Source organism: Hyaloscypha bicolor (genome assembly GCF_002865645.1).
Source record: "Hyaloscypha bicolor E unplaced genomic scaffold K444scaffold_15, whole genome shotgun sequence".
NCBI lineage: Eukaryota > Fungi > Ascomycota > Leotiomycetes > Helotiales > Hyaloscyphaceae > Hyaloscypha > Hyaloscypha bicolor.
This window is the reverse complement of record NW_020194517.1, coordinates 1,700,515-1,714,147: the sequence shown is the minus strand read 5'-3', so window position 1 is coordinate 1,714,147 and position 13,633 is coordinate 1,700,515. Positions and strand designations below refer to the sequence as shown.

The 13,633-nt window shown below is 37.9% G+C and overlaps 2 protein-coding genes across 2 annotated transcripts; one reads left to right on the top strand and one right to left on the bottom strand.

The window, feature by feature from the left end:
- Positions 1-1,632: 1,632 nt before the first annotated feature.
- K444DRAFT_659444 (uncharacterized protein) lies at positions 1,633-5,597 on the top strand (the record flags this gene model as incomplete). The annotated part of the gene is made up of 3 exons (XM_024886351.1): positions 1,633-2,289; positions 2,328-4,265; positions 4,314-5,597. 3 exons carry the CDS (start codon positions 1,633-1,635, stop codon positions 5,223-5,225), a joined length of 3,507 nt encoding a protein of 1,168 aa, XP_024743170.1. The 3' UTR covers positions 5,226-5,597.
- A 1,877-nt stretch (positions 5,598-7,474) lies between these two features.
- Positions 7,475-8,836, bottom strand: K444DRAFT_607697 (uncharacterized protein). Its single transcript, XM_024879218.1, has one exon. It carries the CDS (start codon positions 8,771-8,773, stop codon positions 7,538-7,540), a length of 1,236 nt encoding a protein of 411 aa, XP_024743169.1. The 5' UTR covers positions 8,774-8,836; the 3' UTR covers positions 7,475-7,537.
- Positions 8,837-13,633: the final 4,797 nt, after the last annotated feature.

Below are 13,633 nucleotides of genomic sequence, written 5' to 3'. Positions count from 1 at the left end.
CAAGCAAATTTAAAGGATATATACTTAACTCTTATAAAATAAAGTTAGAAAAATGAATTGAGCTTTTACGTAACTAGAATAGAGCAGAATAAGTATAAGCATTATTAACTAGTATAAGAGAAATGCGAGGGAGCTGTGCTTAGCGCTGTGAATATTATAAAATATGACAAAAATCTGTAATGTATAATGCAATTGTGCTATTAATAGAGTAATAGAATGGGGGGTCGCAAGAGTCGGGTTATGAAAAGGCGATAAGCGAGGCTTGCTAGTAGGAATCTGCTATAAACACTTTAAGATGTACTTGATCCTTCACTAAAGAAAGTGAATAATATGACACTTACTACTATTTAGTCTTGAATCCGGACCGAAATGAAAGGGGGCTAATTATGTGTAGTGATAGTGGGACTGAACCAAAGATAGAGTAGGCTTGCCGGGATAATAACCCTAAATTTTCATTTGACAGGTCTAATCCTTGCCTATTTTTAGTTTGAAGTCCATCGTCATCTTCAGCAAGAATGCGGAATCTTCGTCCTTTCAGTCACGGAGGGTACCTCCACTTGACAAAAGCAAAACTCATCTGCATGGCCAGGAGGACATTCAGGAGTAAAGTTCGAGTCTCGGCGATCACTACCTGATGCACATCTGTTCCCTAACTCAACTTCTAGAAGGTGAAGGCTCTTATTCGCATAGATTCGTCATACCTTCCGAGATTTGGGGAAATTACTCGAGGTCTCGTTACGGTCATGACGGAAAGGCGTGACGGGCCGGGACTAGTTCAGTAGCATCCATGGTTCCAAGTTCCAATTACACCAACTCGGTCCCGCAATTGACAGGTGGTCGAAAACCCAATCATTTCTACGAGAATTAATTGTTCTTACATGAAACATTTCAAACTTAAAAACCACTTCCCCGGTGGATTGTGGAAAGGTTCCTGGGCTTAACCTTACCCCACCAAAGCTGCGACAATTTTTCAAAGTCCTCTGGAAATTCTAAAAGCTTAGTGTGTTAACCAAATGAAGAGTCCTCTGCTGATCGCGAATATCGTGTTATTTTCTCAAAGCGAGAATCGAGGGGCAGGGCTCGTTGCAGGCTCACAAAAGAAGGAAGCTGGTCAAAAAAAGGTTCCAAGGCTCTCCCAGCGAGAATAAAGACTCCTGCGAAACCTAGAACGGAGCTAGTTAACAAGATGAGAGTAGTTCGCTTTATTAATGTGAATATTAATGAGGGGATCGTAGAAACGCCCGTGAAACAGAGCTCCCGGGGCGTGCGAAAAAACCACGGGAAATTTTTTAGAAGAAAGCTAATTGATTTGGGATATTGTTTATTAACTATTAGTCTATCTCCGGTTTCGATTTTAAGCTGATTGATCTTGTGGTTGATTAATAACTCAATTTAGAAGTAGGTGGTATAAGAAGGACAAAGATTGGTGGGTGAGCGTTGCACGGGACTGGGCGTTGCATTTAACTCGTAAGCGGGAAGTCGAGTTTGATGTCGGCATTTTCAAGATCCAAGCTCCCCGCCCAAAACTGATTGATTGTGAGGACAATCCGCGCATCACCTTGTTTTACCTTCTGCTCTCCTCTCCGCATATTCTTGCCCTTTCATACCATCCTAGGTGGCAATCTCGTTGTTATGTCATCCAATTGCCCTAATGACCAAATCGACGGTGCAACCAGGGGCGGCGTGAACGACGTTGCTCCATCCCAGCGCTTCTCCGACGTCCCTTCAACACTCGACATCCCGGTGCACATTGAGCAAAAGGACGAAGATGATGCCGAAGCGGTCGAGATCTACCTCGAAAACCTCTCCGATCCGAATGAGCTGTGTTCCCTGCTAGAGATAGAGCGCGCTGCCCCAACGTACTGGATGTCGGTTGCTCTCGCATATGCAAAGCAAAGCAAGACCGACTACGCAATTGAAACGCTCATCCGCGGTGGAAATGCAATACAAGACAACGACTCCAAAGGGAGGCTGAGTATTGTGAGCTTTTTATGCTGGATGTATCTGTGGAAATGCCGAGAGGCCCCTCGCCTTGCGCCTGAAGGTGGACTTGTATCGGAGGCGAAAACCAAGGAATATTATCTACAACTGGCTGTCTCGACTCTCAATGATGCTTCACGAATCAATCCCTCATTTCCACCCTTGTTTCTCGCCCGCGGCGTTCTGTACCTGTTGAGGGCGTCTCTGCAAGCACCTTCGAAAGCCAGAGCAGCTAGCGGGGCATCCGTCGACTCAGAGAAAGCCGACCTTCTGCGCAGGGCACTCGAGTCATTCGAAGATGATATTCGGGTCTCTCGGGGAAGAACATGTTGGCTGTGATGGGAAAGTCAAGGGTGCTCTTCTCGCTGGGAAAGTATTCCGAAGCTCTAGCAGGATACCAAGAAGTTCTCGCAAAGATGCCTGATTTCATTGATCCAGATCCTAGAGTTGGCATTGGCTATTGTCTCTGGAAACTAGGGTTCAAAGAGGACGCCAAAGTGGCTTGGGAAAGAAGTCTCGAAATCAACCACAAATCCAAAATTGCCACTGTCTTGATCGGCCTCTATTACCTCGACGCCAGTAGCAGTATTCCCATAGAGAGTCCCGATTTCATCCGTATCTACAAGAAAGCCATAACGGAGTACATACAGAAGTCTTTCAAGCTGGATTCGAACTTCCCCCTTACTTGCGCAACATTCGCCGGCTACTTTTTGTCGAGGAAATCGTTCCCAAATGTTGATTCTTTATCTAATAAAGCAATTCAATACACAGATCTCAATGTCATTGCAAGTGATGGCTGGTATCTACTTGGGCGGAAAGAGCATTACGCAGGCAATCTCGACCGAGCAAGCGACTGCTATCGACGCGCAGATGATGCTCGTGGGGGCGCCGAAAGTGGCTATCTCCCTGCGAAGTTCGGCACAGCCCAATTACTTATCCTTCAGAATGACATTGGGGAAGCCAAACTGTGCCTGGAGAAGATGGTCCAGCATTCTCGAAACTGCGAAGCCACAACCCTTCTAGGTACATTATTCGCCGAGGAAGCTTTTGCAAATGGGTGCACTGCTCCTAAAGAAGACAAGAGTGCACAGAGAGCAATTCGACTTCTGGAAAGCGTACGAGCCGCATGGAAGGATTCTAAGAACAGTCATTTGCCCGACGCCACGGTATTGTTGAATCTAGCCCGGCTTTACGAGACAGAATATCCGGAGAAGGCCCTCCATTGCCTTCTCCAGGTAGAACAACTAGAAATCGACCGAATCGCGGAATCGGAGGATCACATCGACGTGAAAGACAAGTCAGAGACCCAAACTGCCCTCCGCAATGCCCTTCGCGATTTTATCCCACCACAGTTGACGAACAACATTGGATGCCTTTACTTCCAGGCCAATGATTACGAGCTTGCTGGCGAAATGTTTGAGGCAGCACTGAGCGCTTGCATGAGACTTGTAGGGGAGGATGACCACGCTGACACCGACATAGATGCTCTCATTACAACAATCAGCTTTAACCTGGGCCGGAGCTACGAGGCAAGAGATCTTACGGACCAGGCTGTTGAGGTTTACGAGCGGCTCCTGAATCATCACAATAACTACACCGATGCCCGGACTCGACTAGCATACATCAAACTGTGTCAATCTCCCCAAGACAAAGGACCTGATTCCGTTGCAAAGCTGTACGAAGATAACCCGACAGATCCCGAAGTTCGTGCTTTATACGGCTGGTACCTGGGAAAGGTGTATTCGAGCCGGAGACCAAACAGTATTGCCGAAGATCCCGAGCTGCGCCATTACAAGCACACCTTACAAAATTATGACAAGCACGACCGGTACGCTCTAGTCGGCATGGGCACCCTTTACTTGCAGTCTGCTCGAGAAATGCGACGGGGCACAAATCAAGAGAAACAAAAGAGAAGTGCTATGTATAGCAAGGCTGTTGAATTCTTCGAAAAAACACTTCAATTAGATCCCCAAAACGCCTATGCTGCACAAGGTATTGCTATTGCGCTTATTGAGGATAAGAAAGATTTTCAGAATGCGTTGCTCATCTTCCTTAAGGTCCGAGATGCCATTAAAGATTCCTATGTTTACGTCAATCTTTGTCACATTTACAGCGAGATGAGGCAGTACTCTAAAGCTATTGAGAGCTGTGGAATGGCGTTGTCGAAAGAGAACAAATCGAATGATCCTACCATACTAGCCTGTCTCGGTCGAGTATGGCTGAACAAGGGAAAGGCTGATCGCGATTTGAATGCTTACCAAATGGCGCTTGAATGTTCACAGAAGGTATGTTTGCGTCTTGTTTCAAAACCCAACGGTCTAACATTTAAATAGGCTTTAAATTCTGCCTCAGAAGAAGTCCATCTTAAGTTTAATATTGCGTTCGTCCAGATTCAGCTTGCAACCACAATGTACTCTCTTAGTGAGACGCAGCGGTCGTTGCAGCAACTCCAAGATGCCGCAAAGGGTCTCGAGCGGGCAATTGCAGCTTTAGACGAAATCGCTGCTCATCCTCAATGTCCGTACCCCAAGCACGATGTCGACCAGCGTGCCAATATGGCTCGCAATACTCTTCGAAAGCAACTTGAGAGAGCCATTGCTAGCCAAAAAGAGTACGAAGAAAAGAACAAGGAGCAACTTCGAGCTGCCATGGAAAGACGTCAAGCTGAATTGAGACGGCGAGAAGAAGAGCAACAAGAAGCATTGGAGAAGGAACGTGGGAGGCTGGCAAGGATCAAGAAAGAGAGGGAGGAGATCGCAATCCGTGACAGGAGGCTTGCTGAGCAGCGAGTCGAAGAGGAGCGTGCCATAGCAGCAGCTGACATGACAACGGATAGCGAGACTGGCGACAAAATCAAAAGAAAGGGCAAACCACCCAAGACGAAAGGCGAAAGGAGACCAAAAAATAGATCTGGGAAGAAGGGCCATGCAGACAGCGAGGACACAAAAGATGAGCCACCACCAAAGAAGCGACGGCTTGCAAAAAAAGAATCGACCAAATACAAGTCAGCTGAAATCGTGGCCGACAGCGATGATGATCGTGCTCTGCAACAAACGGAAATGGAATTGGAGAAGGAAGACAGTTCACGTTCAGGTAGGGATATTGCTGATGAGGACGATTCAGACGTTGGAGGTGTAAGCGGCAGGACAGTTGAGGATGAAGAACCCGAGACTGGTAGCAGATATCGACCGCAGAAACAGTCAAGGCGCACCCGAATTGTCGATGAGAGTGATGAAGACGAATGAAGGGACGATAATGAGAGAGAGCAAGGATGACGATGGCAATGAGTTGCTTCGTGGCAAGCCGCTGTCTCAGAAGGAACTCCGGAAGCAATGATACTTTGCGGTCCGTATTTTATAGTTTCCAGAACCACTGCACCCCACGTCCATGTATGAATAGGACCTGCGCTGCGAATATCGCATTTCCCATTTTCACAAAAGCGGTGGAGTTCAGGCCTGGTTAGGATAGGTCCCAATACCAATTTGGATGTCAAGACCCAAAGCGTTCGAAGATTCGTGTAACCGGACAGCTAGTTTCTAAGAGCTGCCAGAACTGTGCAAATGGAAAGGAGAAAAACTAATTCAGGATATGCAAATCTTTATAGGCGGTGGACGGGGATATCATCGGTTCCTCGAAGGGCCATATTGGGTCCCGTGTCTGTATTCTCTAAGAGTAAATACTCGCTCCAAACACCATACCGTCTGGATTATATTGCCTTGGTATTTTGATTGATTCCCTCCACTTTGGATACGAGTTGGGGTCTTGGTATAATCCAGACGATACGGTAGAACTCTCCCCTATCCACACGTTGGTTTAACCCGCACACAATGCACCGAGCAAAACATTGACAGAGCTCAGTGTGTCAAAAAAATAATAATTAAGGTAATTAATTATATTTAATTAAATCAAGTAAATAATTAATTATAATTTGATTATCGACTTTCAAAAAAAAAATTATTAGAAAAATTATAATTAAATATAATTAATTATTTCTAATTATCACGTGAAACCCATGTAAAAGTTATATAAGTAATAAATTCTCTTCTTTTTCTTTAAATAATATACGACTAAAGCATAAAGAGAGTAAATGTTAATTGATTTCCAAAGAAGAGAGAAGGAAAGCAAGGTAATATATATGTGAATTATTTGCTCTGGATATCACATGACCGCACCCACGTGACTAGAGAAATCAAAACCCTTCCTATAGTACTTATTTACAAAGATAAATAAAGCGAGTAAAGGCGGGATACTAGCTATTAAGCCTATAATAGTAAGGCGACATCTAAATTAGGGTAAAATATGCTTTACTTTTGCGTTATAACGCTTATATTATCTTTATAGTCACGTGTAGTAACACGTGACCCAGTAATTAATTATATTTAATTAAATTAAGCAAATAATTAATTATAATTTGATTACTACGATTCTGACTTAATTTGATTTGATTACCGGCCAATAATTATAATTAATTAAATTATTTGACACACTGACAGAGCTTCCATGAGCAACAAACTGACCAGTAAAATAGCCTACGACATATGGAGTTAAAACATTGATAATTACTGCTTGAAATGAAATTCATCTAATCCTTAAGAAGTGGTTAATTCTTTGAGATTTGCTCACCCCCTTTCTAAGCGAAGTGAGATTTCAACCACGAGCTAAAGAAATTGCTATGCCTCCTAACGGTACATTAATTCCATACCTCCTAGTATAATGTAAACAAAACACATGTCAAATATATAAAAACAGTGCACTTATAATGCTTTTAATATATTCCAAATACCAAGCAAATACAAAGTCTAATCTGGTATACAAGCACTAGCAGCCCCGAAACCGAAACTCCTTAAAACGTACGCCTGCCTACAAAGTCAAAAGAAAAGCCTGCAAGTCAACAGATCTCCTAACCTAATCATGCTAATCGTTCTCATGTATAATGCGCATAGTACCCACCCTAAACCCACGTGCACGCATTCGTATTGCCGCTATACTTCATGTGATCTTGCTGGAAGTGCCGAAGATCTTGGTTTGGGTGGTGCTACTTTGATGAATTTTGCTGGTATGCAAAACAATGACGAGATATGGACTTACATTACAAATTCGAAATATGGGTGGAGATTTAAACGATATGGAGTTACTGTATAACCACATCAGGCCCGTCTCTCGCTTCCTACCCTTAGGAATACCTTCGCATTCGGATCACGACTACCACCCTATGCCGTAGTCTCGTCCGTCGTGCTGCCGTCCACCAGGAAGTAACAGTACTGTTGTTCGGTATTGCATTCCTAATAGCTTCATCTTAGGATGCATTTTCTTTTTGCCTCTTTGTGTGTTTTAAGGGGTTTGGGGGATAGGGAGGGATTGGGCGGGAAGGAAAGCGAGGAGGGTCGGTTCAGGTTAGAGCAGCGACGGCTTACGTCTAGAGAGAAACCTGACTTTAGTGACATCAAGATTCGGTGCAGGTTATATTGGTAATTAAAAAGTGAATTTAGAAACGCGAAGCACACTGAATCTACTCTTGGATTGTTTTGGTTGAAAGCTGTTCTTTACAAATCGGCTACTACATTGCATTTTCACCCTTCTTCAACAACCTGCTCTGCGGTGGCCTCTCCCAGCGAAAGCAATACTGCCCCAGCTCCATTGCGGCACGTCGCGTCCGCACGCCTGTTACCCAATTAGGCTCTCCATCCAAAGTTTTTCCTAATTCGAAGGGGGCATCATACTCGGGCGGGTTTGGTAGGTCCGGCCATGTAAGCTGGTTAGGTGCATTGAGATATCGTTCCATGTCTCTGTCGGATCTTCGTTTGACTACCCATTCGTTCAAAAAGCTTCGGAATACTAATACATCAGAGTCCAGTTCGCGGTTGCAGGGCCACTCTGAGATGCTCTGCACCATGTCTATATTACGATCCCACGGGGGGATACTCGTAAAGTGCGTATCGCTCGTAATAAGCTCGTATAGTGAGAATACGACGCTAGACGCATCATCCCGACCGTCCATCAAATTATACTTTCCGCGTGCAGCGAAGTTAAAGTCGAAGAGGACGAGTTTGTACGTGGCTGGATCGACGAGCAGGTTTCGGGGTGTAATGTCTTGATGCATGATTCCCAATTCCAGGTTAAGAAAATCCACAACTTGGGTAAGTTGTTTTAGCCACTCAAATCGAAAAGGCACCTTTGGATTTTCGAGAGTCCCACCTGGGATATACTTGGTTGTAAATCCAATTACCCGAGACTCCACATCTTCGAGGATAATGCGATCAAGTCGTAGTAGATTAGGATGCGAAGGCAAACTCCCCAGAAGGTGCAGTTCATCCCAGGCCATTTGCATTCTCAAAGGCTTCCACCAGGAATTAAATTTGAAGGCAACCATTTGAGGATTCCCAGATTTATCTTCGTATAATGAGAGATCAACGCCTGGTCCTAAACGGTCGGGCTCTTGAAGTTTAGAGCACTGGATTGTAGGAAAATTGGCGAGTGGCGGGATAGTTGCGAAGGGAAAATGTGGGATAAAGCTCGTTTCATCCTCGTCCGGATCTGTGGAGACTCCTGTAATGAGCCCATTATCGTCGATAGTAACTGCGCAAACTTCCGGAGACAGGTAATCGGCAAATTGCGCCAAAATTTGTACCTCGTGGCCCTCGTCAGGTGGGAAGACCTTGGCGGTTCCTTTGAGCTTGACCATGTGCAGTTGATCCCAATCCCAGACGTTCAGAAAAGCTTCGGTGTTGGGATTTTCTGCAGCGCCAAAGTAGCTCCCACTATCGGTGAAGAATCTTTCTTCAGGCTTGATCATAGCGAAAATAATGTATTACTCCTAGAAGCTGTTGTAATTGTGCTTCGGCAACGTGGGTGAGCGACGGGCTTAAAAGGTTTAGAGTGGATATGCAGCACGCGTCGACGGGGAGTGTTTGCGCACCGTCACGAAAGCGACGCGCCCAGCCCTCCGTGGTTGACTACCCAATGGATGGGAAAGACTAAAACGGACCCCTCCCCCCCCGTTGTTGATTGGGGGTGTCGATTGGGGCAGGGGTATTAACGACTTTTAATAGGCTATCTAAGTACCCTAAAATTCTTAAGTTAGATTTTCTAATATAAGTATAGGCTAATATATTAGAAGTATCCACTAGCCAACCGCCCAAACCCCCATCCGCCCACGCCTAAAAAATCGATTTTTAATCACACCTTTATTATAATTACAAATCCTTTAATATATTAATGTCCCATAGTATTTTCAATATCCTAATAACTATATATTTAATTTAATCTTGTGGTACGGCTAGAATTGCCTATTAATATCGAATTTTTATTTTTTTGATATGTGTCCGGCTTACTAAAAATTATTGGGTGCGGCCGCATTTACTAAAAATTATAAGGTGCGGCCGTATACCAAAAAAATAAAAAATCGATATTAATAGGCAATTCTAGCCGTACTACAAGATTAAATTAAATATATAGTTATTAGGATATTAAAAATACTATAGGACGTTAATATATTAAAGAATTTGTAATTATAATAAAGATATAATTAAAAATCGATTTTTTAGGCGTGGGCGGATAGGGATTTAAGTAATTAGCTAATAAATACTTTTATAACCCTTATATTATAATTATGTATTTTCTAACTTATAATAAAAAGATTTCTTAAAATACTATTTTAATTTAAGGGAATTTATATACTAATTAATTAGGTTCCAGTTTTTGAGCCCTATAAGGCCCTATAAATTATGGGCATATAAGGCTCTTATATCTGGTTTTAGGAACTTATTTACTAAATTTCTAGGCTTTCTTAAGTATAACGGCTAGTATTATATAGTTGGTTTTAGCCAAAGGAATTAGTTTTAGCTAAGGTTCTAAGCTATAATTCAAACCAAGCTCGCTTCCAAAGCTCGGCGTTTTAGTAATCTTGGTTATATCTACTTATTTACTATTACATCTCACTCCTTCTTTCCTTAGCTTTAAATTCTATAGGATATTAGAATTATAGATCTTTAAGTATTATTCTATTACTTTATTCCTGTTATTATATAATCTAAAGCTCTTATTTTTCAGATAGTAATTATTATTATTATTTATTAGGACTTCTATTTACTAGTCCGCTTTTATATAGAGCTCTCTTATTTATTATTATTATTATTATTATTATTATTATTATTATTATATAGCGCTGCCTATAGTTCTACCCGCAAGATATTAAAAAGCTCGATTTTGGCTAGCTTATTTCTTATTATTTATTAGAGCCTCTAGCTTATTACCTTATTAATTTTTTTACCTCTTTACTAACTTTACTAATATTTCCTTAAGAATAGACATCTTTCAAATACAAGTATAATACGAGTTTAATAGCCTATACTCTGAAATTACTACTTTATAAGTAAAAAATAATCAGAAATCAAAGCTCCCGGATCCTAAGAAGTTTACTAAATCAATATATAAGTTTAATACCTGGCTCTTATTAATTAGGACTAAGCTGCGAATTAATAGCCCGGCTATTAGAGATTTTATTATCTAGTTTTATTATATTTACCTTAATCTGAAGTTCTTTATCTAATTAATAGTTCTGCTATAGCTTTCTTATATAAAGCAAGCTTAATTATAGGATTATAATATAATTCTGAATTAACTTTTACGGGTATATAATAATTCAAATAAGTAATTAGAGGCTAAAAACAAGCTTTATACCCTTTACTAAGGTAATAATTCTTTCTTTACTTATATTACCAAGTTTAAATATACCTTATATAAAGCAAATAGCTAAGGCTAGCCAGATATTAATAAAATCTCTAGCTTTTATAATAGCCTTAATTTAGTAATTTGTTCTCATCTAGCCTAATAGCTTATTTTACCTAGGGTTTATATTAATTTCCTATATATGGTTTAGTAGCTCTTATTAAAAATAGCCGCTCTACTATACTAGACTACTTCCAGAATTATTAGTAATCCTATAGATATTAATAAACTAATAATTAGTATTCTTATATTAAGCCTAGTATCTATCTGCCAGAACTATTAAAAATCTAGCTAGTACTTTAGATATGGTTCGTATAGCCACTAGGTAAAAAACTATCTCTGGCTACCTATAAGTACTTCTAATTCTAGTAAACGGGTTATAATTACCGTAATTAATAATAATTCTAAGAGTAATTCTAATAAATCTAGAAGAGGGCTAATATTAGATCCGGCTTTTAATTATATATAAAGAGCTAATTTTATAGCTAGTAATTAGAAATAGGGTCCTTTTCCTTTATTTTATTATTTTATTATACTTACTTTAGCTTTCCCTTTATTCTTTCTAGTACTCGAAATAAGCTTTTTTAGAGAGAGAAGTAATATAATAGCTAGTATTATATAGTTAGTTTTAGCTAAAGGAATTAGTTTTAGCTAAGGTTCTAAGCTATAATTCAAACTAAGCTCGCTTCTAAAACTCGGCGTTTTAGTAATCTTAGTTATATCTACTTATTTACTACTATATCTTACTTCTATTCTCTTTAGCTTTAAATTCTCAAGATATAGGAAATTATTAATTTTTAAGCCTCGTTTTATTACTTTATTCCTGCTATTATAAAAAGTAAATATTTTAAGAAATTAAGTATTATATAGATCTCTTAACTTAGGCTCTAAATTATAAATATTAGATTTATTAAAATAATATTAAAATTCCTAAAATATTAAATTCTAGATATTTTGGGCTTCTTTTTAGAACTAATACCAGATATTAGTTTCTCTATAGCTTATTTACTAATAATTTTCATATTATATTTCTTTTCTAGATAAGATTTCAGATCTTTCTAATACTTAATTAAAAGCCTTTTCCGGATCTTTCTAATCTATTTTTTATTAGGCTTAAATTTTATTTAAATTTTATTTAATCTAGTAATTATAATTTCTATAATAATATAGCTAAATGGATTCTAGTAATATTTGAGGTTTTTAAAACTCTTATAAAAATATTTATAGTACTTATATTTATTTAAATCAGGTTTAATATTCGATTCTTTATTAGATTAATTCTCGAATATAATAAAGATTATAGGAACTTTTAAATACTTAGTATTCTGATTTTCTAAAATAATCTAATTAAATACCTGGCTATATTACTCGAGTATAAAAATCGGAAGCCCTAATTCGTCTTTATTATATAGATTACTAAGCTATTTTATTATCTAAATTAGTACGAGTTTCTGCTAGAGGGCTATTAAGAACTTAATTACTATTAGAATATCTTTGATTTTAGTAATTTTAAGAACTCTAGTATAATTAAATACCTTTTTCTAATTAGTAAACTAGTATTTAGGGCTTATTTCTTCTTTACTTATTTATAATAGGACCGAGCTATATATTTTCCGAGTAGTAGTAATTTATATTATATTTATAGAACTATATTTTATTAATAAAGCTTTAAAAACCTTATAAATAGAGCTTTATTTATTTTCTTTAAATCCTAAAATAAAGTTATAAAGATTTCTATATTTGTAATAGATATATATAATAATATATAAATAGGTATTAGATATTATAGATCTAGTTTCCTATTTTAGATAAAGCTTATAATCGGAATTATATAAATAATTAGAATTATATAAATTATATGGGATTATGTTTCCTAGTTAAGTAAAATACTTTATAGGCTTAGCTAAGTACTAGGAAATATATAGGGAAATGCTCTTAGCTTTAGGAAAGAGTATTAATTAGTCTTTTATTAGAATTAACTCTTGGAATTAGTTATACTTATAAGTATTACTTTATAGCTTATTTACCTTAATTACTTATATATTATTTTACTATTATATATCTTATATTCTAATTAATCTAATTTTTAGGAAATAGTTTATTACGAGATAGTTAAGCTATTAATAAATAAAAAATTAATAGCTAAAGTATTAATTAGGAGAAGTGCCTTTATTATTACTAGAGTAACCTAACCGGATATCTAGGAAAGTATCTAGTTAAGTACTCTTTATATTACCTAATTAGGAGAAGGAAATAGAACTTAGATATCCCTAGAACTAGTAAATAGGATAATAATAATAGAGAAATTAATAGCGGCTTACTATTATATTACTAAATTAGAAATAGAGATATAATAAAAAGAAGATCTAGAAAAGCTAGAAGCTTAGATCTATTATTTTAAAAATATTTGAATACCTAATATAGAATCCGTTATATCCCTAGTAGTACTCTTGGTTTAGAGGACTCTAAAAACCCGAGAACTATTTACTTACTAAAGAAAGAATATTAAAGAAGCCTAGGACTTCTTTTATTAGATAGAGTTAAAGTAATATAAAAATAATAGAATTATTTAGGCTACTAATATAGTAAAAGTTATATATTATATTTTCTATTTTAAGGATATAGCCAGAGATATCTAGAAATATAAAAAGTAATTAGTAAGTATTAATACTATAGATTAGGAAATTTTTATTAAATTTATAAAGAATTCTATCTTAGATCCGAAAAACTATAATAATAATACCTTTACTAAGTTTAAAGATACTAAATAATAGCTAGGCTAGAGTATTTAAAACTTTATATTTTATTTAAATAACTTATTAGATAATTTAGGATATATGAATTTATTATAAGAATAGAATAACTTATTTAGTAGCTTAAGGCAAGAAATCCGAAACAAGATTAATTATTAAGGAAATACTTTATA

Excerpts from the sequence above, each read along its gene's own strand:
- K444DRAFT_607697 (XM_024879218.1), bottom strand. The coding sequence starts at position 8,773 with ATGATCAAGCCTGAAGAAAGATTCTTCACCGATAGTGGGAGCTACTTT.